The sequence below is a fragment of the Onychomys torridus genome, chromosome 2, assembly GCF_903995425.1.
Source record: "Onychomys torridus chromosome 2, mOncTor1.1, whole genome shotgun sequence".
Classification (NCBI taxonomy): domain Eukaryota; kingdom Metazoa; phylum Chordata; class Mammalia; order Rodentia; family Cricetidae; genus Onychomys; species Onychomys torridus.
In genome coordinates, this window is record NC_050444.1 from 116,465,067 (window position 1) to 116,492,600 (window position 27,534).

Below are 27,534 nucleotides of genomic sequence, written 5' to 3' on the forward strand. Positions count from 1 at the left end.
AACAAAGTCACCCTTCATATGATTTTGTGCAACTAGTGCCCAATAATTGATTCAATTATTTATATTTACTATGTTCATCTAGTTTCCCTTTCTTCATGGGTATTTCTCTAGACTGTTTTGTATTTACTAATCTTCATTATATTAAATTGTAGAAAATTCAGATAATCATTTTAGTGTTGATTTATGATGCACATATAGTATACATTTCCACCCCCAATAGTTGGAAATTTCCAATATAATACTTTATAATAAAATTTGGTAGCACAATTCAAGACAGATACAGCTTTAGAATTTTTTTTTTTTTTTTTTTTTTTTGTGTGTGTGTGTGTGTGTGTGATTTTTCGAGACAGTTTCTCTATGTAGCTTTGTGCCTTTCCTGGAACTCACTTGGTAGCCCAGGCTGGCCTCGAACTCATAGAGATCCGCCTGCCTCTTCTGGGATTAAAGGTGTGCGCCACCAACGCCTGGCAATAGTTTAATGATTTCTTCTCTGGTGGTTCAGAAACTTATTAGTTCATTATGGACAGTTATAAAGTAATATGTAGAAGTTCATTTGCAAATTACTACATCACTTGTAGTGAACTGAAGGTGTCTGTAATTGTTTAAAGGTATTGTATTTAGTGTTGTGTGACATATACAAATATACAGCCTTTCTGAGATTATAAGTCCTTTACCGATATACAGATAAAAATGATTTTAAGTATCTCTCTGTGTGTGTGTGTGTGTGTGTGTGTGTGTGTGTGTGTGTGTGTGTGCACATGGCAAAGCATTTCGAGGTGAGAGAACAACTTGGTTCTTGGCACTGTGTGGATCCTGGGCATAGAACTGAAGTTCTCAGGTTTGATGGCAAATGCCTTCACCTGCTGAGCCATTCCATTAGCCCTGCAAATGGATGCTTCTGTGCACATATTTGACATTAGGTGCATGCTTGACATTCTGGAGCCCCTACTACCTAGCTCTGGTGAACATTATAGATACTACACCTTGTTGACATTAAAGTTCTTGAACAAATGAGTTCTTTCAGTCACTGAAATGTCTGTCAACCCTGAAAAAAATAATCATTTATACTTTTTGTGGTTACCCTTGTGGTCTCAAAAAAAAAAAAAAATTCAGTCAACCTTGTTTTCTCTAGAAGTTCTGGTGGCTCATCCTTGTAATCCCAGCACTTTGGAGGCAGGAAGATCGCATCAAGTTCAAGGCCAAATCAGATCTACAAAATGAGTTCCAGGCTGGCCTGGGCTACAGAGTGAGAACCTGCCTCAAAAAATAAAGCTCTTAAGTAAAGCAGATAACGACAGTTAAGTAGGTTGAAAACGAAACAGATAGAAGAAGGAATGAATCCATTCTGCCCCTACTGTATAAGTCTCTTTAGCTGGTAGGCTTGTATGGTTTTTGCTTTCAATAATGAAGCATACGTGGATGTAACTATCTAGAGAAAGATACATTGATGTAGCTATGTAGTCAATACCAGTGGTGATTTGATGAGAGATACTGGATTTGCTTACTAATGTATAGGGATTGAAGAAAAAGAATATTCAAATATCAATTCCAAATGTTATAGTAATATGTAATACTTTTTTTTTTTTTTTTTTAAATTGGGCAGCTCTTCAGCATGCAGGAAGAAATCCATCCCAAAAGACCATTAATAAGTATTGGACTCCTCAAACTGCCAAACTGAATTTTGATGATTTTTGTATCATTTTAAGCAAGGAAAAACCTACTTCAAAAGCAGAATTGCTAAAATCATTTAAACAGTTAGATGCAAATGACGATGGTTCTATTCTACACTCTGACCTTCATAAATATCTAACGAAGGTAAGACCTGTGGCGAGTTTTATCCTGTGCGTGTCTGTAAAGCACCTGGAGTCCAGCTTTGGCTACCAAAACCCACATTAAAGTAAGCATTCTCTCACAAGGGAAGATGAATGGCGTACAGTATTTATAAAGTATTTCAGTCCTTCTCCATAAAAAGTGCTTTATAAATAAGAGAGAAAGTATAAAGTTGAGCCCATGATCCCTTCCCCCTGTGTAATTCTTTTCTGCTCAGAACTCTGAAAATTTGTGATTTTCATGTGTTCAGTAAAAGGAAAATAAGTATAAATGTGATTTGATATCATTTTGGTTTTTTTTTTCTTTTTTTTTTTTTTTCTAGACCAGGTTTCTCTGTGTAGCCCTGGCTGTCCTTGAACTCACTTTGTAGACCAGGCTGGCCTTGAACTCGGATCCACCTGCCTTTGACTCCTAAGTGCTGGGATTATAGGTATGCACCACCATGCTCAGCTCATTTTATTTTTTGAACACTTTTAGAAGATATTATTACTCTGTCTTCAATATCCATTATCACAGACTCTATAACATAAATTGTTAAAATCTTGAAACTGAAATGAAACATTTTCACAAAATTTAATAATTTTATGAAATTTTATTTAACATAGTTTCATTATTGCTTAATACTCTCATTCTGACTCATAATGAAACTACATATTCAACTTATTTGTAGTAGAGGTTAAAAATATGTTTCCAACTGGGCACTGTAGCTCACTCGCACCTTTAATCCCAGCACTTGGGAGGCAGAGGTAGGCAGCTCTCTCTGAGTTCCAGGCCAGCCTGGTCTACAGATTAAATTCCAGGTCAGCCAGGTCTATATAGTGAAACTGACTCAGAAAAATAAAAAACGAAAAATGCATTTCTACCATCACTGTCAGTAATAAAGCATTAATTACGTTGTTTTAAAATATGTCTTGTTTTCTTGTTAGAGAGGTGAGAAGATGACTCAGGAAGAATTAAATGCTGTAATAAATTTGGCTGATGTAAATGCTGATGGAAAGTTTGACTACATTAAGGTAGATAACCCCTTATTGAAAGAAACATGCATGCTGTGTAGGGAATTTTCCCCAGTGTTGCTATGATGTAACTGACAAAATGATATATATTGATAGTGTATGCAAAGATGCTTTTGATATATGCATGCATTGTGAAATGATTAGACCATATCAGAGAAGTGTGTTGGAACCCAGAGCCCCATACATGTGACACACTGTACTGTGAAGCAACTCCAGCCTCTGTACAGATGTTTTTAAATATTGGCAAGGGCATAGTTATGTACTGCATACCATTGTACTTTATCCTCTCAGTGTCACAATTATGATCTGATGATTGTATTACAAACAGTGTAGGGCAAGCAAGCACCCCCTAGTCTGAACATTCAAAATATGAAATGTTCCACATTCTGAAGCTAAGTTCATATAGGAGCTCATGTGAAGGCCTGCTAAAAGTATAACTTAAAAAACTTCCTTTGGGCTATTTGTATAAGCAGCACATGAAACATAAGTGGATTTTTCAATTAGACTCAGTTACCAAAGATATCCTTTTATGTATCTGCACATGCTCCAAAATCTGAAGTCATCCAAAATACTTTTGGTCAAAACATTTTGAATAAGAGCCACTCAGCCTTTATAACCAAGTTAAAATACATATACGTGCACATACAGGTATACAAGCAAGCCATAGAGACTCCCTTCAGAAATGAACATTTTCTAAGGTGGAACAGTCAGAAAAATTATTTAGAACAAATGCAAGTCTATGTGTCTTGTTAAAAAAATAAATAAATCACCTCTCCTGGTGTACCATTCATTTTCACTTGGAGTGTGACCTCACTGATTGATGGCTACATTTCACTAGGTCACTTGGGGCTGGCCGGGCAGTCTGGTTCACGGAAAATAACATGAACAACAAGTAAAGGAAGAAACGCGTTTCATTGACCAGCCTCCTCCTTGCCTACTAATGTGTGTTTACCTCCCTTGCCTCCCAAATGTAGGACTGAACATTTCCCTCCCCAGCTGACAATTTTCTATTTCCTTTAGTTCTGTAAATTATATATGACAACCAGCGAGCAATGTCTCAAGACTACACTAGAAAGAGTGGAGGCTGATAGTAAACTCAGGTGGCAGCAGTTTGGAAGCCACCTCGAAGGGTGCCCTGAAAGAGACGCATCTCCAGCGCCAAAACCATCACCTAGAATCATAAGAAAAAATGACCAGGAAACATTCTCAAGTAAAGGTATTTACTTTCAATACTAAAAATTTCTTGATCAGAAATGGTGGATCATAATTCAAACAAAAATTTCCTTTCATCTCCAGTTATCAATAATAAGGTAAAAGAGAATCTATTAGCTACCATTTCTAGACTTTCTTAGCAGTAAAAATCTACTGAAGTAAAATTTTATTATGAAACCCCATTTGGCTATGCTCATTACATTTTATTAAAACTAAAATTTAAGATAAGGATCTTATCTTAGTAGCACATAAATTAAAATGTTAAGGCCTGATCAATATAAAACCTTTGACTGCATTTCAATAGGAAGAACAGAGTGAAATTAATGCAATGGACTGTATGACACTGTGTTTAGAAATTAACTGCTGCTGACAACTTTTCATGAATAAGACCAAATAACTGTTACTTTTTACAGGTGACCCAAGCCATTCCTTACTGTCAACAACTAGAAAGTTCAAAACATCTGTTTCCTTCACAATTACCATGAGTGCTAATAGTAACCGAGAGTCAAAGTTAACAGAACCAAATTTAAAGGTATAGTACTTTAAGTGAACTTAAGATTACTAATAATTATTGAATGTTTACAGGAAACCAATGGAGATTGTGAATTAATTTGAGTTTTCCTATAGAATGCAGTATTTCTATTTGTAATATTTTAAACTAGACATTATTTATTTATGTGGCTTGCCATGGTGCACATGTGGAGGTCAGAGGACCACTTGTGAGAGTTGGCTCTGTCCTTCCACCATATGGGGTCCAGGACGGAACTTGAGTTGTGTGTTTTGGCCGTAGATAACTTTGTCTGCTGAGCTATCTTGCTGGCCTTGGTTATGATATTTTAAAGTAAAAAAATGAGTAAGAATATTATTATGTATAGGGTCTTTAGTTTGAAAATAGTGACTCTTCAATTTTTAAACTTGATGAATAGATTAATTATCTATATATCTTGACAAGTAAAATTTTTGTTTGACAAATACCTTCCCTAGGTGTCGCGTAAGTAAATCATGCATTCAATATCAATTCCTACGAGAGAAAGACCACAAAGTCACTTTGCTAAGTCAATATTTGTTGAGTGTTAATATTGATCTTCTTCCTTTGTTTTCCCCTTTTAGACTCAACTTTTACTAGTTTTCTTTCAGCAGAAAATAATAGCTGCAGAAATATAAAACATTAACTGGAAACTGCTAGGATACATTAAAAATGTGCACCTGGAGACCTCTGTAAAAGGGGGAAATGGTTATGACCACACACTCTAACTGCTGCTAGAGAACGGAACTGATTGTTCTCCAGAGCTGCATTCTTGTTTCAAATAACAACTCTGTATTTGTTATTGAACTCCGAAGTCCCTTATATCTTTACATTGCTAGACTGTGACATTTGTTCTTTATTAAAATTTTAAAACATCATCCCTAAGGAATTTTGCTCTGACTGTTTAAGGAATATATACACCTTAAGCAATTTGGTGTGCATGTCCAGTTTGTTCACACATATTTCATGTTCCAACAATATTATTTTTCACCAATAGAACCTTTTTGTATTTTGTAATTAAGTTAAATATTAAAATATTAGCCTGGTTAATTATGATTTACCTAACTCTAAAGTGTTTAATTTTAGTCATCATATAGAGATATAAATGTTAATAGATTATATTAAATCATAAGACTTTTCTTCTGTGCCATTAATACAGTTCCTTTAGTTCAGTCCAACAAGTAATTTCTAATTAAGTAATGTGTGTCAATTATTTTGCTTAGTGTAAACTATGGGCCTTGAATTGAAGAAATTTCCATTTGGTTATTCACTGTCATATGTCAAGGTGGTATAGCATAGTATTTCATTGTTATAGTGAGTATTTATTGATTGGATACCCTGTGAAAAGAGACTTTGGAATTGATAAAGAGCTCAGAATAACACACCTACCTGCGAGTGAATTCTAGCTACTCCCTAATGATTGCGTAAATGTGGGCAAGTTAACAACCTCTCTTTTGAATCTGATTTTCATTTACTATGAATTGGGAATAATTTTATTTAATGTATTTTGAAAGATCTGAATGTTTTTTTATTTGTTTGTTTGTTTTTCTTTTGTTTTCTGTTTTTCGAGACAGGGTTACTCTGTGTAGCCTTGGCTGTCCTGGAGCTAACTCTGTAGACTAGGCTGGCCATGAACTCAAAGAAATCTGCTTTCCTCTGTCTCCTGAGTGCTAGGATTAAAAGCATGCACCAACCATTGCCTGACCTAAATCCTTTTCAAAGAATTTAGCACAGTACTAAGGACATAGTCACTTAAAAAAAAAAAAAAAAGGATTACAGAACTAAGACGTGACTGCATTTCTTTATATGGAAATGGAATGATGAAAGTCTGGTCCAAGAACAGTTATTCTAGTATTGGATTACAAATGGAGATGGGAGAGGGATTTCCCTGAGAAGCTGATAGAGTTATGCATTTGTAGTGATGCTAGTTGGCCTGTAGCAGTTCTTGAGAATGCTAGGAGTAGGAGGGTCTAATGGACAATCCCAGGATTAGCCTGAAGGCCATAGTGGTTATTAAAAAAAAGAGTCCATTTATATTTTTCATCTAGACGTCAAGAGGGAATGTTGGTGGTGATTGAAAATTAGATTTTAAAAATACTAAGAATTTAATTATTAATAGGAATTATTAAAAGGCATACTGTCAACTTTAGAAAATGTGTTTACATTTATTTATTATGTGGCCGTGCACATGCACCAAGGTGCATGTGGAGGTCACAGGACAGCTTGTGGGATTGGTTCTCTCCTTCCTCTGTGTGGATTCTGGGATTGAAGTGAGGTCATTGGCATAGCGGAAAACACCTCTACGTCCTGAGCTGTCTGGAGAGCCCATCACTGTCAGCTTTTTAATCCTACAACTTCAGTATCAATATTCATTTCTTTTGGAAATGTTTGCCTTGTGGTTCTCAACCTTCTTTGTTTGCTATCTGGTATTTCTCAAAATTACTGTTACTTTGGCTTTTGAGACAGCCTATCTGAGGCTGGGTGCAGATTATACAGTGTAATCCAAGGATGATCTTGAACTCGTGAGCCTCCTGCTTTTCTCCCCACCCTGCCAGCTGAATACATCGCTGCTGAGATGGTGGTTTAGTTCGAGGCTCTCTGTTATTCGGCAGGTATCAGTTCTTTGTGTTGGTGTTTCCCTTTGAAGCAGTTTTCTTTTTGTAGATGTTATATACATTGGTGAAGTTTCAGAGCCATTCTAGTTTTTAGTTACGAAAATACCAAATAAATTACTAACAAGACAGCTAATTAATCTTCTTCAAGTACTTTAAGACAATTGGTTTCTCAGTTTATGTGGGACAGAGAAGAGTGGGATTGCACAGAAAGTGAGCAGCTTCAGGAATGGGAAATTGTTGCCATGGGGCAAGCATAAACCAGAGTCTCTCCCCTGTCCTGTCTGCCCCCTGCCGGCCCGCTCTCCCTTCCTCCCTTTCTTGCTCTTGTTCACTTTTTGTTTGTTTGTTTGTTTGTGTGTTTGTTTTTCACGACAGGGTTTCTCTGTGTAGTTTTGGTGCCTGTCCTGGCTCTTGCTCTGTAGCCCAGGCTGGCCTTGAACTCACAGAGATCCTCCTGGCTCTGCCTCCTGAGTAAAGGGATTAAAGGCATGTGCCACCACTGCCTAGCTCTTGTTCACTTTTTAAAAAGATGTTGTCTTGCTGGGTTTGTCCATGATGGACTCTTTCTAGTAGGCTTACGCGGTCATTTTCTTTTAACCTCCTAGACTAGCTGACTGAACTACAGGCACCCTGCTCAGCAGCCAAGATTTGAAATCATATAGCCACACATTTATAAAAGATTTGAATTGCAGAAGGAAAATAAGAATGTTACAGTAACTGTACATATATATGACTTTCTACTGGTCACACTTTGACACTGTATTACTATTCTCTTTTTAATCTTGGATCCTATCTAGTTAGGTTCTATAATATTCAAGAAATGTCTAGAATTGTCCCTTGAGAGAAGAATAGCTTTAACTTCTTTGCTATAAAGCGTCACTACTGAAATTAGAGTATGCCACAGTCATCAGTGGGAAGCTCCAGAGATGTAACCTACCTGTAGTCATTCTTCTAACTGGGACTTGCCTAGATATATGTCTACTAAAATGTTTTACATGGTATGTAGGACACATACCATGCAGCACATACATAGTATACACACATATGTCATACAATATCAAGCTATATGTATTTACAACATGTTTTGTGTGCATAAGCCATGTATGTGTGAAGCATACCAAATATTATACACAAGTTTCTCTGTAAAATAGTACAGATGTGTAATACAATATATATATGTATATAAATATATAATACAAATTGAAAATGGTTCATTCTTAATTATTGCTAAAGCAACGGTCATGTTTCTTTTTCAAAATGTTAATCAATTTAACTTGTCAATTAAAAGACAATCTATCCATTTTCCTTCATAAAGTACAGTACCTTTTATTTTTAAGTATTAAGTATTATTTTCAAGTATTTTATGTTTAACCTTTTATTTTTAAGTATTCTTTAGTAACATAAAAGTAATAATTCGTTTTACCTACTTCTTCAAACAGTGAAAGCAAATTGCTTCCTGCAAGAATGTGACGTAGACTCCCTTGGTAGAGAGTGACAAGGATGACAAGCTCCCATGCTGCCATCTGTGGCAGGGCTGCTTGTTAACTCATGCTCACTTAGATTGCTAGTAACACAGAGTTCTATGTCAGGACAAGTGTTAACCAGATCGACCCAGGAAAGATGGCACCTCACTGATAGATTTGTTTTGACCATTGTTTTCTACTTTAAAGTCTGTAGTTTGTGTCTTAGTATTTCCTTAGGAAGAAGTAAGGTCTGTGCATCACCAGTGAAGTAACAGTTGTTTGCATTTCTGGGAATGTACTTGACTTGGTAGAATCTAGCACCACCTCATGCCTGCTCTAAGAATTACAAGCTGTTTTATTTGTCAAAAAATATATATTACACATGGAATTTCCTCCTCTATTATTCTAAAATCATTTTAAAATTTACTGTACTTCCATTTTCTCATAAACTTAAACTGTCAACCTGGTCTGTATTTCATTCAACTTCATTTTTTTTTAACAATTCAGACAACTTCTCAGTATTTTTTACTTTTAATTCGTAGCATGTTAGTTTAGATTCTTTCTTTCATAGCTTATTAATCTGGATCCATGACCTACCCCCCCCCAAAAAAAAAAATCACAACAAAACCCAAAAACCTTTGTGATTGAAAATCTTGTTTTAAGTAAAATTTCAAGTTGCATAAGCATTATGTATTTAATAAGTTTGGTGAACCTTAAGAAACCAATTGTTTCCTTTTAAACATTATTGCTCCAAGGTTTCCTAGCAATATTATTTACTGTTCAGAACACTTCAGTGATGTTCATTTGGTGTCAGTCATGTGGCACGTGCCTTCTCTTGTGTAGCTATTCCTTGCCATTTCCAGTCCTGTTAACCTCAGTGTATTATTACAGTATGGAGTTTGGCAGTCTTCCATAGAAACTTACAAATTCTTTTTCTATTATAGCATGGAACATGGGAAAGATCTCTAATAAAAATGTTAACCTTCTCAACTAGATTTTTAAAACCATTTCCTATCAGCCCTTGGCACTGCCCCCAGAAGAACTGTCTGCCATGGACAACTTCTCTTTAGTTTCCCAAATGTCACAAGTCACATTAACTACTAATATTCTAAACAAAGTGCATTTAAGGAAAATAAGTCCTTTAGGGTGATGAGAAGGCTCAGTGGGTAGAAGCTTGACGACGTGAGTTTAATTCCCAGATCCCAGTGGAGGAGGGGACCAACTTCAAAAATATGGAGAGCTGCTACATTTAAGCTAAACATTTAATTTTGTTCTAACCCTCAAGTGTGTAAGTGATTCAGAATGATAATGTTCCATCATTGTATCATTTGCTATATATGTTTTATGTTATATATTATTGATTTATAATATAAACATGAAATTTCGTTTAAAGCTCATTTTAGAAAATCATGGTAGTCTTGTTGGTGTGTTTTATTTTTGAAAAAGGGTCTCACTGTGTAGCCCTGGCTGGCCTGGAACTCTGTGTATTCCAAAGTGGCCTCAAACTTGCTGCCATCTTCCTGTTTTTGCCTCCCATGCGCTGGGATTATAAGCAAAGCCACCATGCCAAGCAGCCTTGGCAAAGTAGAGCAGAATTCAGAATACAACTGGTAGACTGTAAAGAAAGGCTTCTGAAGTCATTGAGAACTGTGGTATCATGTTTACCATGTTTTTTTTCAGACTTTTCTTATCTACCAAAATGGATGTCCTTGATTACCTTTAGACCCTCTCTATCTTTGAAATGAACTGACATCTTTGATGTAAAAATCCAAAATCTAAAATTCTCCCCAATCCCCCAAATTGTAATCAGTAACATGATACCACAAGTACAGACCTCCACAGCTGCCCTTCATTTGATGGCTGCACTCCAACATTAGGCATGTGCTGCATACTTAGGCTATGTGCACATCATGCTTAAGAAATGGGTTAGACCTGGGGCTTATCCCAAAGATGCCATGTTATGTATAAGATGCCATGTTCCAAAACCTGAAGAAAAAAGCAAAATCTAAAACACTTCTGGTTCCCAAGATTTAGCTAAAGACACCCAATGTGTACTTGTAATTTTGAATTGTCCTTTACCATTTCAGATGGGTAAATTTAAAATATATGTTCCTAAGAAGCATCTGATAAATTGAATCTGCTAATACTGTAATTCAAAATGATTGAGAGGAAAAAATTTTATGTCAGATTCATGACTCAAACTTTCTCAAAGGATAACTTAATCTAAATACTATATGTTTATATTCCCTCTCTTGCCCTTACAAGCTGTTGCCATCTCAAATCATGCTTGCTATGTTAAGGACAATTTGCTCTGAGCACTGCATCTGTTGTGAGCCCATATGTGTTCTATCTAAGAGATTTACAAGGAAGCTAAATGATAGTCTGGGTGTATGCTTTTCATTAATAGTTGAACTTTTGGCTTAAGCCCAAGTTTGAACTTCATGATACTAAAGCTAAGAAAAGTTATTGAAATATAACATGCAATAACTTGTTTCTGTCTTTGATGATATACTTATTAAGTCCAATAATTTAAGGTCACATATTAATTTCTTAAGATAAAAGTACTAGTATCTTCCATGCCCTATGGGTGTGACTGTACATGTAATTAATGACTGATTGAAAGCGTGAATGGTAGTTCAGTAGTGATAAGATCTTGAAAATCAGTTTAAAAAGGCATCATAAAAAATACTAGACAGGTATGGTGGTCTATGCCTCTAATATCAGCACTTAAGAGACTGAGGCAGGAGGATTGCTGCAAGTTTAAGGTTAGTGTTGGCTAAAAAGTGAGGTGCTGACTTAAAAAGGGGGATTTACATCAATTAAGAAATAATAAATGAGGGGTTGGGGATTTAGCTCAGTGATAGAGCACTTGAGGCCCTGGGTTCAGTCCTCAACTCTGGAGAAGGAGGAGGAGGAGGAGGAGGGAAAGGAGGAGAAGGAAGAAGAAGGAGAAGGAGGAGGGGAAGGAGGAGAAATAATCACAAATGTAAAATAAAAACCACATGCATCAGTGCTTACAAAGGGTATTAGTATCTAAAATAACTTATTAAAATATTATAAGAAACTGCCTCATCTGCAATATAAGTATGAAACTAGAAGATAAATAGGCGGTTCACAAGAAAGAAACAAAAATTAATCAATACATAGCAAAGTGTTAATCAGCAAAATGTTAATCTCTGAAGGTATAAGCAGAAATTCTAATTAATGCAAAAGTTATTAAAATCCCATTTGTTGCTGTCATTACATCTGGTGCATGAAATAAACATATTATACAGTGTTTTATGTACCCATGCCTTAATTAGGAAATCATTCCTCACAACCCCCATTTTTTTCATGATAACATAGTTTGACCAAGTTTTATTATAAAGTTATTACATTTTATACCATTGTAGTCATATAAAAATAGTGTCACTGACTTGTAATATGGGAATGCATATTAGTAGGTCTAAAACTCTTGTTTTTCTCTAAGGTTGTTTTTAGGGAAATCATTTTTTAGGAGAAACTTTTAGACAAAATGGTATTCATGTTAAGATTATCTATGCTGGTGAGAAATTAGAAGTGAACTAAATGTCTAACACCTTGTTCTTTTTCAATAGTAGAATATTTTTTATATAAGATTAAATTTTAGAAACCTAAAGAAAATGGTGTTTATTAGAATATAAAACTTGATTTTTATAAAGGTTTGTGTTAGAAAGGATTATATTACAATCATAATATGATAGTATAATTACAGGGATTTTCAATAAAAGAGAATTATAGGGATTTTCTTATTTTAAAATTTTATGTTAAATGTATAAATGTATTTAAAATGATTATGTTATATAATAAAAATGTTATGTAAGTATGTACTAGGACAATTTTGCCTTTTAAGAGAAGTAAGAAGCTGGGTGAGGTGGTGCATGCCTTTTGCCTTAGTCTCAGCACTTGTGAGTTCGAGGCCAGCCTATTCTACACAGTGGTTTTTAGGTTAACTAAAGCTAAAAAGAAAAAATGAGAGTGGGAAATTATTCTTTATATATATATTTTAGTCTTGCTTCTTCATAAGTATATAGTACATAATGTGATGTTATTGTTATAGGACTATTGCATGTCTTTTGAGTAACTATCAATATTATTAAGTCCTTGAAGTTAGTGTCTAAATACCCTTACAGATAAGTCGTAGAATTTCCTAATAAAGTCATTCAGTGCTCATTAGTACTCTATTTTTGGAGATGTCTTCTGTTATGGTAGGCAAGTTCACTAATGATAAAGTGAAAAGCATTTTCTACACATCTATGGTAATGATAATTTCAGGAAACAGTCTTTTACTACCTGCCCAACATGCTGTTTTCAAGTTTTACTTCCTTCTGTGATGTGATGGGATTTGATTAGCTAACAGTCTTTACCAGCCCCCCTCTCCTTCTATTTTAACATTTTTTTCTAAAAGACAAGCCTTTGCTATGTAGCCCAGACAGGTCTCAGCCTTCCTTCTGTCCTAGCCCAAGTGGCGGTATTACAAGGAAGTACTACCAGGCCCACTTTCTTGGTGTATTTTTAGTAGCTGTGAAGGTCTTATTTATAATCTTTTATTTTTGCTTACTAAAACTTGAAATGATTATTTGGGTTGTTCTGTAATTAATCTTTTTTTTTTTTTTTTAAACCTTTCTAGAGCTTTATTGGGAGAGAGAGGGAGAGGGAGAGAGAAAGAGACTGCTCGGAGGGAAGAGAGCTGTAATTAATCTTTAAGTAGAGAATCTTGCTACTTTTACTTTTGTATTTTAGCTTTAGTAATCCTTACTTCTTCATTCTTATTATGCTCTCAACACTAATGTCACCTGGATTGTGACAGTTGTATATGGTTTATTTTCTATCAGTACTTTATGAACTTAAGTAAATTATTTTTGTAGTGGATTTTCCTAACTTTTCATTCTCTAAATAATGTTGACCAGGGCTGGAGAGATGGCTCAGCAGTTCAGAGCATATACTGCTCTTGCAGAAATCCCAAGTTTAGTTCCCAGCACTCCTATCAGGCCACTTAAAGCTGCCAGCGACTCCAGCTCCAGGGCATCTGACACCCTCTTCCTACCTTCACAGGCACTGGACTAGTTTGAATTGACCCCCCCCCCCCCCACACACACACACGTTTTTTTAAGAAATAAACATGAATCTTTTACAAATTAGAAAATGAAAAAAGTGGTGATTGTTTATTGTCACCCACTCAGTTTATATCAGTACCTTCCATCAATCACACATAAATATATATTGAGCAACTACAGTATTCTAGGCACTACTTTTGGAACTGGGATTACAGTGACTTCATACATAGAATTCTCTTTTTAACCTAACCACCTCTCTCTGTCTCTCTGTCTCTGTCTCTGTCTCTGTCTCTCTCTCTCTCTCTCTCTCTCTCACACACACACACACACACACACACACACACACACACACACCCCTGACAACTGGGATTGATCTGTTTGATGTCAGCACTTTATCTCCTGTGATTGCACACTCCCAGAGAGCAAAAGGTATATTTGACATTTCTTTAGGGTTATCTCTCAGTTTCTCCTCACTACTGTGCATGCTGAAACATTTAACAAATATTGTTTGGATATGTTTCCCTTCATTTCAGGACTGGCAGTATGCACAATCAAAAGGCTGTTTCTTTTTAGAAGAAGATGGTGAAGTCGTTAGTCATCAGTACAAGATGCACATAGCTCAAAGATCTGTGCTTTATCTAACAATTAAGCCATTAAATCTGAGTCAAACTGAAGGCAAGTTTAAAATTTCTGTTTATTTATTTATTCATTTATTCATCTATGTCACAGGGTCTCACTGTGTAGCTCTGGCTCTGTGTGTGTGTGTGTGTGTGTGTGTGTGTGTGTGTGTGTGTGTGTGTGTGTGAGAGAGAGAGAGAGAGAGAGAGAGAGAGAGAGAGAGAGAGAGAGAGATGTGGTTAGGTTAAAAAGAGAATTATATGTGTGAAATCACTATAGAGACCAGGCTGGCCTTGAATGGACAGAGATCCGCCGATCCGCCTGGGAGTAAAGACTACTTTACTCAGTTATGTTTATTTTTAAAATACCAATTTGTATTCTTTCTGAAAATACTTTGTTATTTCCTAGCCTTAGTTAAGAAAATAATCTGCCAAAGAATATATGGTTTTATTTAGTTTAAAAATTTTCCATTGTGTTCATTTTCATATATGATGTTTAGTTACCTAAGTACATTTTGATGCAAATATACTGTACATTGAATAAATCTGCCCAAATCAATATACTTTTTATCTCAGCAGAGGATTTTAAATTGGTCCAGTGTGTGACCTGACCCATCTAAGCATGTAGATAACCTGACCGTCTAAGAGTATAGATAGTTTCTCCTTCCTGTGACCTCCGAGGAGAGTGTCAGTGCTGGATCTCATCTCTTCCTGAAAGGCTCTGCTCTCGCTTAGATTGTGACTTGGTTGTCCTGCACCTCAACTGTTGTTTTTCATTGTTCTTTGTTTGATTTTGGTTAGAATGAGCAAACTGGGGATCAAACTCAGGGCCTCATGTGTGCTAGGCAAGAGCATGAGTACATGTCCAGCCAGTGGAACATGGCTTTTTGATGATTTCAAGAGACTTTAGGCTTTTTGCAGGCTGAGTATGGAGAGACTCTTTCACAAAATAAATAGAGTAGTGGCATATTATAGATATTAAGATATTTGCATATAAAAATGGAGTATATATTTCTTTTTAAAAATCTACTGGGTAAAGAACTTAAGAGTGCAGTGATGGATTGATCTGAGGTGGGCTTTGTTGATGATGTTGTTGTGTGTTTCTAGGAAAACGTTCCCCTTGGTTATCGGTTGATACGGCCTTATATATTCTTAAAGAAAATGAGGATCAAGCAGAGCCACAGCTCATGTGTTTTACCGAACTACAAAATAGAGAAGTATACATATTTTTTTTAATGTTTAAGAATGTAATATGAAGCCAAATTGAAGAAAATAATAGCTTTTCACTAGTAGTTTAAACTCGAATGTTCTCTATTCTAGTGACGGTATAGGCAGTTCCTAATCATTATGCCATTATATATGTTTTATCAACTGTAAAAGACTTTTTCTTATATTCTGAGACTTTGTTAGGGGTTGGTGAGTGACAGCCTTGGCTCCATAACTAAGTGCTCTGGTCTAGCTCATGGAAATACTTTTTGTTGTTGCACTCAATAAAGAGAGTGATGTCATTAGATTCCTCCTACCCTCCAAATACATGACCCCAGCTACAGGAAAGTTTGCTTCTGATGTCTGTCTTATTTGTACTATGACTGCAAAACAGGAACTCTCCCAAATTACTATCCTCAGGCTTGACTCATTTTGTAGGGTTCAGAAATAGTCTGATGGAAAGAAATGCTTTTAAATGTTTTTATATGTTGCCTTTAAAGTTGTTCTGGTCTTTTCTAATTATGTATTTACTCAGAGGCCAAATATGTGAGCAGATACACACATGGGGCTATTTATTTTATGAGAACTACAAATACAATCTACTACACAGCAACAGGAATAATAGTATTCAAGGACTTACTGCAGAATCATATTTAATCTTTATATTAGCTCAATGACAGACAAATCTTTCTCTATGGGATGTTATATAGAAGTCTTTATTGGCGGCTTCCTAAGAGACAAGAGTAGTTCCTGGCCAGAACCACATAAAATGGCAGAAGTTAACCTTTTTACTAAGCTCTTCTTCAGAGCTGACTATGAGGTGAAGTTAGAGATAAAGCAATGTCGGAAACAATAGCTTTTCCCATTTGGTTCGGGACAAAATGACTTTCTTATGAGACTGCATGTGTAAAAGCAGTCAGTCACAGCAAGGCTATGTTCAAACTGAGTTTCTGTGTTACCTCCTTACAGGCTTCTGTTTATCTGTTATATGTCATATTTTCAAAGAATTTTTACTAGTATTTTTAGCTTCACAATTATTTTCCTTAAGAAGAGTTTGGCACCCATGAAAAACTTCCAAGTTGCCATCTATAGGGGCACTTCACAGTTATATGTGGGGAATAAAGGAAGTGCATGGGATGACATCTACTAAGAAGTAGCAAGATATTCGTAACTCCTGTATGTCAGCCTATATATGGTCAATCTAAACAATTATCATTTCCAAAGCATGGATTTGGTAGTTTAACCTTCACAATGATCCCCAGTTAAGGCTTGATGATAATTTCAGGGTGATTATGGTCTTTGGATAATCAGACAAAAAAGAATCTAGAACTCCAATGACCAACTTATTTTGTTTATGAACCTCCAGGATGACTGAAAATGGGTTTTGAAAAGACTATTTGAGCACAATACCAGATGGAATTTGAGGGCTAGTCTATACTGTAGCACAAGTAACTGTACTCAGCTATCATACACAATGATTGAATATGCACAGTTAGGATAGTCAAAAGGTGGTCCTTGGTTTTTATAAGAAATGTTTAGGCTCCAGAAAGCTCCTAGGAGGTATGTAGAGGGATACCATTTGCTTTCACTATAGAACAGGCAAATAAAATATTTTCCTATACAAATGTCTTGATATCCAACATTTATTAGGAAACAGTTTCAGATAAGCACGTCTGTTTAGGACTCTACATCTTGTTTTATAGTCCACGTCACCTAGTGATCTTCACAATCCACCTAAAAGTATTTTGCCAAAAAATATTTAAGGAAAATCCATAAAGATCAGTACCTTTCACACACACACACACACACACACACACAGAGAGAGAGAGAGAGAGAGAGAGAGAGAGAGAGAGAGAGAGAGAGAGACTTAAAGAGTCAAACCTACAGAAGCAAAGATGTATTGCATTGTATGATTTCTGTGAGCTACCAACACTGGGAGTCAGAGGCAGGAGGTCTACAAATTCAAGGCCAGCCTGGGCTTCATAACATGTTCAAGGCCAACATGAACTAGGCATTTGGAGACTGAGTATGGAGAGACTCTTTCATAAAATTAAATAGATTAGTGGCATATGAAAAAATATTAAAAAAAAAAACCAAACACATGAGTTCCTGGCTCAAAAAACAAAAATAAACAACAGCAGAAAAGAGAGTAACATTGTAGTCCATATAATTCAGCTTTCAGAAGTATGTTTAACTCATGTGGTGAACTTAAAGATATATTGAACTTTCTCTAATGTCATTGAAATGTTATTTACAAATCATATAGTCTTATTTCAATCATAGTAGTAGGAAATCTTTACTTTTCTTTAAGGAGCTTAGTGTTTGTATTTTTAAAAAATTCTAAAATTACTCTCTACTCCATACTGAAGGCATTTGTGTGGTACTCTGGAAGATCTTTGGGGATGACTTAGATGATATATAGCTTCTTCTCTTTTTTTTTGTTTTTAGGTAGTTTTGAAAATGTAAAGGACCATAGTCTGTGGCCTTGTAGTAGGGCTACCCCTAAGGAAAATAACTTAAAACAAGTAAAAGGTTAATAAGCTATAACTAAATATTTAAAACAAACGATGTCTCAAGTTTCTCCTTCAGAAGAAAATTTGAAGTCATTAAAACTTTTGGTTGTTCATTTTATTTAATTCTTCTTCTGATAAAAAGGTGTTTGGATGGACTGGTGAACTAGGACCAGGAATTTATTGGTTAATTCCTTCCACAACTGGCTGTAGGCTAAAAAAGGAAATCAAACCAGTAACAGAAGAAGCCCAACTTGTATATAGAGATGAAACAGGGGAATTATTTCTCACAAGTGAATTTAGGTAAGTTTTGTTTATCAGTCACCTGTCTCTTTCCATTTCCTGTGGCCAGCTCCCACCCCATCTTTCTGTGGCCAGCTCCCACCCCATCTTTCTGTGGCCAGCTCCCACCCCGTCTTTCTGTGGCCAGCTCCCACCCCATCTTTCTGTGGCCAGCTCCCACCCCATCTTTCTGTGGCCAGCTCCCACCCCGTCTTTCTGCTTACTGTAACATGATGGGCAGTGTGCTTAAAAACATCACAAAGAGGCACAAAAAAATCAGTACCTCATGATTTCACTCATATGTGGTGTCTAAAAAGTGAAGTTTATAGAAGCAGGGAGCAGAATGGTGATTACCAGGGATTGGTGATGTGAGGAAATTGGGGGAAATATTGTTTAAAAGATAGAAAATTTGAGTTAGACAGGAAGAATAAACTCAGTATGCGTTGTATAATATGGTGATTAGACTATAGCTAATATCAATTTATTATATTTAGATATAAGTAAATCTGTTAGGAGTAGATCTTAAGTGTTCTCACCATAGAAATTAATATGTGAGATAATAGATGCGTTATTTAGTTTGATTTACTCATTCTACAGTGTATACATACACCAAAAGCATGCTATGTATAACATAGCATGTTATATTATATATATATATTATATTACCTTTTAGAGCTTTATTGAGAGAGAGAGGGAGGGGGGAACAAATATATATTTTTTAATTAAGTAACCAAGAGTGACTTGGTGTCTACAAGTCTAGGATTGTCATTAATTTGTAGGTTCTATGCACTTTGCCATACTTCATGTACATCTCTACCAGTGTCTTCTCTACTAGACATTGCCTTTGCCGGCAGATCCTGTTAGTTGCACTCTTGATAACTGTCAAAATCTGAAGTCTAAACCTAAGGTTGGTCTCCTATGTCCTGTATATTCACAATGAGATTTGACCACAGACAGATAAAAATGTATTTGGATATAATATAACTCAGAAAAAAATCTTAAATGCCATTAATATATTTCCTTTGAAACTTGTCCTTAAAAAACTGTTTTTACAAGCTAGAGAGATTGCTCAGTGTCTAAGAACACTGGGTGCCCTTCTACCTGGGTTAAATTCCTACCACCTATGTGGTGGTTCATACCTATCTGTAACTTCAGTCCCAGGGGATCCAGCACCCTCTTCTGGCCTCTGTAGATACCAGGCATGCACATGGTGCATAGACATACATGCAGGCAAAACACACACATTAAAAAAAAAATTCTTCTTCAGACTTTTTGTTTTAAAAATAATGAATATTTTCTATTTTTATCATTTTAGGTCAACTTTATCAGAGATATTTGAAATAATTGATTTAGATGGAAATGGTCTTATTAGCCTCGAAGAGTACAATTTTTTTGAATTGAGAACAAGTGGTGAGAAGTGTGACGAGGATGCTTGGGCTGTCTGCAGAGGTAAGTGATTTTCTTTTTCTTATTGGATGCTTAGAAAAATATATGGCTGCTGTGGAATGCCATTCTGTATGCTGTGGATATGTGTTGCTCTGATTGGTTGATAAATAAAATGCTGATTGGCCAGTAGACAGGCAGGAAGTATAGGTGCAGCAAGCAGACGAGGAGAATTCTGGGAAGAGGAAGGCTAAGTCAGGAGTCACCAGCCAGACACAGAGGAAGCAAGATGTCAAGGCAGAACCAAGAAAAGGTACCAAGCCACATGTCTAAACATAGATAAGAATTATGGGTTAATTTAAGTGTAAGAGCTAGTCAGTAATAAGCTTGAGCTAATGACTAAGCAGTTATAATTAATATAAGCTTCTGAGTGATTATTTTATAAGCAGGCCACAGGACTGCCTTCTAACTACATATGGCATCCCTTTATTCTTAGAAATAATAAGCCAGACTTCTCCAAGGAATATTATTTTAACATTTAGGATAGTGGGGAAAAAAGTCTAAACATGGGGTTGGAGAGGTGGCGGAGTGGTTAAAAGAACTTACTGCTCTTGCCAAGGACCAGCTTGCTTAGGTCCCAGAACCCACATCAGGCAGCTCCCAATTACCTATCACTCCAGTTCCAAGGCATTCTATACCCTTTGCCAGCCTTCACAGGCATCTTACTCACATGGTGCACATAAGCTGATATAGGCATACACATACACATAATTTTTTTAAAAAGTAAATCTCTTTTTTAACAGAAGCATTTCTTTCCCTTATTGTGATAATTGGTATACTTGCTAAAAGATATAAATTACTTAATGATTATTTGGGGGTTTGAAATATATTTTTATAAACTCTTTTAAAAAAAATCATTTATTTGCCAATTTCATGCATGAATACAATGTTTCTCCCAGTGTGTCTCCTCCCACCCTCATATCCTATCTTCCTATACCTCCTCCTCTCTCTCTTCTGCTTCTCCCTTCCTCCTCTTCCTCTTCTCACACACTGTGTCCAGTTACTACTGCCTGCTGGAATAGTAACTGATGGTATTGGGCTGATCTTGTGAAGGTGCACATGTGCAGTGAGTTCACGAGAGTGAGCCGTGTGTCCAGAAGACAGCATTCATCCCCATCCTCCTGCCCTTACCTTCTTCCTGTCCCTTCTTCCACCTGGGCTCTGGGCCTCGGGTGGGGATGTTCCCTGAGCACGCCACAGTCGCTCCTGTGCTGGAAGGTCCCTTTAAGCACTCTACTCACTTAGGAGTCTCTATATTAACTACTGTCTACTAAAGAAAAAGCTTCTCTGCCAGGGTGAAGAACAACACTTATCTATGGATATAAATACAGATATTCTGGAGGCAGTTTTGACAACATGTCCATTTCCTAAAACAACAGTAGCAGATTCCTTGATAGAGACTATGGCTTTACCTTCCAAGCCATGGATTTTGACAAGTTTATAGTAATGGGTAAATTAACTCCTGTGGAGCAGGCTGCAGGTCCAGTCGCAAAGTGGTTGGTTACTCCTATAACATTCATGCCACTTTGGCACCTGTGGCACATCTTGCCTGGCAGGTTGGTGTTACAGCATTCAGTGGTACTGCTGGGTAAGGCATTGGTAATTTTTTTCTCCTAATAGCCTGTATAGTACATTCTGGCACTGTGCAGGCTAGCCAGAAGGAAATAATTTTCCAAGTCTGCTCCAAATTGATGTCTTTATATCCTACAATCAAAATACATTGTGTCTTTAGAAATAGAGTCTTACCATCTAGTTATGTAGACAACAAATAGCAATGGTGTCTTAGTTACTTTACTATTGCTGTGATAAGATACCATGACCAAGGCAACTTACAAAAGCATTTAATCGGTGGCTCATGGTTCCAGAAGGTTAGAGTCCATGACCATCATGGCAGGGAGCATGGCAGCAGGCAGGCAGGCATGGTGATGGAGCAGTAGCTGAGAGCTTATATCTCAATCCACAGCATGGGGTAGGGGGCAAGGGACAGGGGACAGGGGGCTGGGGATTGTGAGGGCTTTTGAAACCTCAAAACCCACCCTCAGTGACGTATCTCCTCCAACAAAGCCACACTTCCCAATTCTTTCTGAACAGTTCCACCAATTGGGGACCAAATATGCAAACATGAGCCTCTGGGGGCCGTTCTCATTCAGACACCATAAATGTCAATAGCCCATGTGATTTTAGGGCCTTTAGAGCGTCCCTGACCAATAACCAAGGAGGCATCTCACCTAGCACGGAGATTTCCATTTAATAACCCATGTCTTCTGGGAAGAACATTGTCCACCCATGCAGAGTTTCTATATTCAAACTCCCTTCAAAGAAAGGAGACTACTTTTCCAGCACTAGTTATCACTGAGCCTCACACTGGTTCTGAAAAAGACAACAAAGAGTTAATAAGTTAGTTTCACTAAAAAAATTAAGAGGTTTCCAGAAAGTTATTTATACATGTTAAGAATTTTTAGCTGGGCATGGTGGCGTACACCCATGCACTCAGGAGGCAGAAGTAGGAGGATCTCTGTGAGTTCCAAGCCAGCTTGGGCTACATAGTGAGTTCCAGGACAGAAAGGCTACATAGAGAGACCTTATAAAATAACAACAACAAGAAAAAACAATAACAAAAAAGAATTCTTTAATTTTTAAAAATCTGTTCTCAATTAGGGAAGCCAAGAACACCACAACAGAGCGTCATTGCTTATGAGGTAGAGCCAATTGTCACTTTGAGGCTTCTGAGCTTAGAGTAGGGTTTTTAGGCCAAGGCTGAAGGTCAAAGGGAAAGTCTTAAAAGTCATAGCCGACTGTATCCCACAGAACAGGAAATGTGTCAGGAGAGAGAGGAACTACCCACCACTGCAGGAGTAATGCATGTTTCCTAGGATGGTGTAAGTTTGTAAAGGAAGTAAGAGAGGCAAGAATCTGATTAATCTGTTTCTCCAAACAGCAAGGAGGGTAAAAATAGGATACTACTATAAAGATTTTTATTTCTTTTTATAAATATGTTATTGTTTGATAATTTACACAGTACAGCTTTATCTATCACATATAATTGTATTGCAACTTTAATGATAAAACTTTTCAGTTTATTGTCACTAGTCCATTTCATGGAAGTGAATCCTAATTAAGATTTTGCTTTATATTCCGTCTTTATGAGTATGCTTGTATGGTGTGTGCAGATCCATGCCTATGCATGCACATGGAAAGGTCAGAGGGGGCTGTTGGGTATCCTTTCTTATCACTGTTCATTTTACTGCTTTGGAACAGGTCTCTCGATGAGCTCGGAGGTAGACTGGAAATGATAAAGCCAGAAGTCCTCCTGGGGGCTGTCGTCCCTAGCACTGGGCTTATAGGCATGCACATAGGCACACTCAGATTTTTTTATGTGGGTGCTGGGATCCAAATTCACCATCTTCATGCAAACATTCTTGCCTATTAAACCATCTTCCTAGCTCCTAATTAAGATTTTCTTATGGCAAAAATTATCAGTTAGTAAAGTTTTATTTAATTAAATTAGCAGGGTTGAGAGCTCATCATCTACCAGATGCTAATGTAAGCACACCTGTGTATCAGCTTTGTAAGGTAGCCCTGGAACTGCTCTCATTTTAACGTGAGGACGTAGAGTCAAAGAGATTAAGTAGCTTGACCAGGGTCAGTAAAGCAAGACAGTTGTATAAGTAAAGCAAGACAGCTCCAGACCCAGACAGGCAGGTTTCAGAGTCCCAACTTCATGCTATCAAATGTTTTGGAAAATGATTGCACTGAAAATGATTTGGGGGCCATATCTGCTTCAGTGGCAGCCACAATACAGCAGCATATATGTAATTTTTAGGTTCTGAAATGTCTACCTTTCTCATCATAGTCAATATTTACTCATACCTATTGATGATAAAAAAAATACATTGTTTAGCTATAAGATCATCTCAAACATGCTTTTTTTGGACTTAAAATACTTTTGTGCTTTTTAAAAGTGGTTTTAGATCTATAGAAAAACTGAGTAGAAGATCTGGTGGCTCCTGGGATCCATCTTTTCTAGTCCATGCCCACCGAGTTCTGCAAATTATTAACAATGTCAGTTAGCATAATACGTTCATTATAATTTGTGAGTTGATCTTACTACATTATTTACTATTGTTAAAGTTTACTTATGTTGTATAGTTACATGGGTTTTGACAGCTGTTCAGTCTCACAAATATAGTTATCACAGTATTGTAAAGAATGATTTCAATGCCCTAAAACTCCCCTGCACTCCATCTGTTCACCTGTGTGTTCGTCTCCCCATACCCTGGGCAATAACTGACCTTTTTGCTGTGTGGTTTTGCCTCTTAAAGAATGTTGTGTAACTGAATTGCATATGTTTTCTTCTTGTCGTTTCCTGGTTTGATAGTCCATTCCTCTTTACTGCTGTATTGAAATATATTTCATTGTATGCACATGTCACAGTTCACATTTTCTCTTTCCCTATTGAAGAGTATCTTATGACTTCCAGTTTGGGACATTTGTGAATACAACTGCTGTATGCACTTGTGTGCAGGGTTATATACAAACAAATTTTCAACTCGTTTACATTTCAGTTCAGTAACTACTGGACTGTATGCTGAGACAGTGTTTGGCTTTGAAAGAAGAGCTGTTTTCCAAGTGCCTGACAGTTTTGATTCCCACCAGCCATTATTAGCATTCCTATTGTACCACGTGTCACCAGCATTTGCTTTCCTCAGATTTGGGGGTTTTAGGCATTCAAATAAGTACAGGGGCCACTCTCCCAAGTGCTGCAGCTGGTGAGGGTTGGAGACAGCTCTCCTGCTCTTAAGAACTCATGGCCAGCTCCACCACCTGTCTCAAGTGTTGATGGGGAGTGGGGGCGGGTGGGGGGAGGGCATTTCTCCTCTGCCCATGCTGCCATATGTCAGATGAGCAATGGGGACAGCTCTCCTTTGCTCAGAACCTCAGGGCTGGGTCACCCTTCCCTCCAGCTACTGAACCAGCTCTGCTGTGCTGTGTAGGCCAGGAGCAGGGCCCGCTTTTCTGAGTGCTGTATCTGGCAAGAAAGAGGGAGGGTCAGCTCTCCTGTCTGTAGCAGGTGGTAAGGAGTAAGGGGGCCTCTCTCCCCCACCCACATCCCTGCATGATAGGTGGGTCGTGGGGGCTGCTCCTCCCACACTTACAGCTTTGGAGCTGGCTCACCTACACCTTCACCAACACGGTTGGCTCTATTGTCTTACCCCCATGAGATGCAGGGCCTGCTCTCCCAAGTGTTGTGAATGTGTTGTGAATTTGTATCTTATCAGATAGATGTTTTGCAAGTATTTCCTCCCAGTTAGTGGCTTATATTTTGATTCTTCTAGCAATATCATTCACAAAGTATAACTTGTTGAGAGATTGTCTTCTTCCTTAGGACATGTTCTGCATGCTGTGCTAGCTCTTCCTGGTTGCCAACTCGACTCACCCAGGAGGAGGGACCTCAGTTGAGGAACTGCTTCTATCATACTGGCCTATGGGCACGCCTGCGGGGCATTTTCTTGGTTGCTAATTGATGGAGGAGGGCCCAACACACTAGGTGGTGTTACCTCTGGGAAGGTGGTCCTGGGTTCTATAAGGAAGCTAGATAAGCAGAAGCAGGAAGAAAGGCAATAAACAGCAGTTCCTGCCTCTAGGTTCCTGCCTTGAACTCCTGTCCTGGCTTCCCTTTATGATGGATTGTAACCTGTAACCTGAAATAAGCCCTTTCCTTCCCAACTTGCTTTTGGTCATGGTGTTTATAACAGTGACAGAAAATAAGCTAGGGCATGTTTTTATTGCTGTTGTTATCATCTTTTGAGGCATGGTTTCCTGTAGCCCAGGGTGGCCTTGAACTCCTAATTCTTCTGCCTGTATCTTCCAAATTTGAGGATTATAGGCATGCTTCACCACACTGGCTTGGTGTGTATGCTTTTAAAAATGTATCTAAAAACTTCGTCATCAAACACAAGTCTACTTAGATTTTCTCCTGTTATCTTGTAGTAATTTTTCATTTTGTGTCATGCAGTTTCATCTGTGGATCATTTGCAGTTACTCTTGGTGAAAGGTTTAAGGTCTAGGCCTAGATTTACTTATTCTTGGGTGTAGCTATCCAGGTGTTCCGGAACAGTGCTGAAGGCTTCTTTAGTCATTGTGGTGCTTCCCCCTTTGTTACTTATCAGTAGTCTGGATATATTCCGCTACATTAACCTATTTTCCAGTTCTCTCACTAAAACCACTCTTGATGATCATAGCTTTACGTAAGTCTTTGAATCAAAGGTTAATAGTATAATCCACTTTCTTTTGGTAGTGCTAAGGTTTAAATCCAGGGCTGTGTCTGCTAGAGAACTGCTTTGCCAATAAGCTTTATACCTAGCCCTTTAATAAATTTTAAAAATTAATAAGGATTAAGAATTTTAAGTTTTAAAGGTCATTAAGTTATTGCTGGTCCACATAGTATAGTATTAGAGACATTTTCTTTAATACTTTCTTTATATTACATATTAAGTATTAATTTTATCTTACTTTACTAAATAGTAGTACATTGCTATCATTATTCTCTCTGACTTAATTTGCATATTTTCCTTGAAAAAAACCTGTGGATCTGTTTCACTTATAAAACATTTTAAAATATTAGTCAATCAGGTGTGTGTTTTGTTTTTCTCATAATAATGCATAGGAAAAAGGTGCTGTCTCATTTCCCTTGAGTATAATACAGATGGGAGTTGGGCAGTAAAATCTTTCTTGTTGTAGGAAATTGTCAAAATATAATCCATTAATGGTATTTTTTATCTATAGATTCATTTCAGGGCAATCATAATATAGGTGTATAGATAGCTACTAGACACACACAAACACACACACATACACACACACACACACACACACACACACACACACACACACACATATTGTGGTAGTTTTTACTCACAAATGACGCTGAAGAGCATATTTAGACTTCCCTTGGGACATGCAGGTTTCCATTGTCTAACAGCTTCTTAAAGACCTACCAACAGTTTGTAAGAGAAACTATACGTGTAGTAGTCTCCTTAAACCTAACCCCGTCAGTTCTCCCCTACTAAAACTCCAGTAGTCTGGGGTATATTACACCAAGTTCGTTCAGGTTCTGGTGGGCCTAAGGGGCATTATGAAGCATGTTAATCTGTCTTAAATATCAATATAAACTCTTAATTAGTGGTCAGGTTGGAATTTACCCAGAAAAATTACAGTTTCCTCTAACTGGAATATGCTTGCACTAAGTAGTTACAACTTGCCAATATCTGGGAAGAATCACATCCTGTGATGGCACCTGTGTTGAACTGTGGGAAATTAGAAAAGGAAGCCGGTTTGGGGGACTCTTATTCCCCATGTTATTGCAGACAACTGAACATTTATGATTAATAGTATAGACATTTTATTAAACACATGGATTTTTAGATAATGTATGGAAAAATCCCTGTTTTTACAGAAAACTTTGACACAAAGAAGAATGAATTAACAAGACAGGGATTTATGGACTTGCATCTGATGGAAGCCAATGATCGAGAAGGAGACCCCCTTGATCTCTGGGTGACTCTACACTCGATGGGCTACAACAAGGCTCTGGAGCTGACAGAGGTAGAGCATTCTGACGTTGACAGTGTCTTCACAAATACCATTTCATAGTATTTGACCTTGAACACTCTCCTGAAACATGGCTTTTCAGTGCAGGCACTCAAATCCTGGAATTTCAGTAGTGTTAGATGAATCCTGGG

At 37.2% G+C, this 27,534-nt stretch overlaps 1 protein-coding gene across 7 annotated transcripts in view; it reads left to right on the forward strand.

Annotated features, from left to right (window-relative positions):
- The window catches only part of Efcab7 (EF-hand calcium binding domain 7), a 42,580-nt gene that overhangs the window by 5,671 nt on the left and 9,375 nt on the right, over nt 1-27,534 (forward strand). For all 7 annotated transcript variants that reach the window (XM_036180001.1, XM_036180002.1, XM_036180003.1 and 4 more), the window contains exons 3-11: nt 1,604-1,815; nt 2,757-2,843; nt 3,864-4,059; nt 4,469-4,587; nt 14,268-14,409; nt 15,459-15,568; nt 18,213-18,370; nt 19,665-19,798; nt 27,249-27,397. In XM_036180001.1, coding sequence (XP_036035894.1) covers nt 1,604-1,815; nt 2,757-2,843; nt 3,864-4,059; nt 4,469-4,587; nt 14,268-14,409; nt 15,459-15,568; nt 18,213-18,370; nt 19,665-19,798; nt 27,249-27,397 — 1,307 coding nt within the window. The remainder of the gene's footprint in view (nt 1-1,603; nt 1,816-2,756; nt 2,844-3,863; nt 4,060-4,468; nt 4,588-14,267; nt 14,410-15,458; nt 15,569-18,212; nt 18,371-19,664; nt 19,799-27,248; nt 27,398-27,534) is intronic.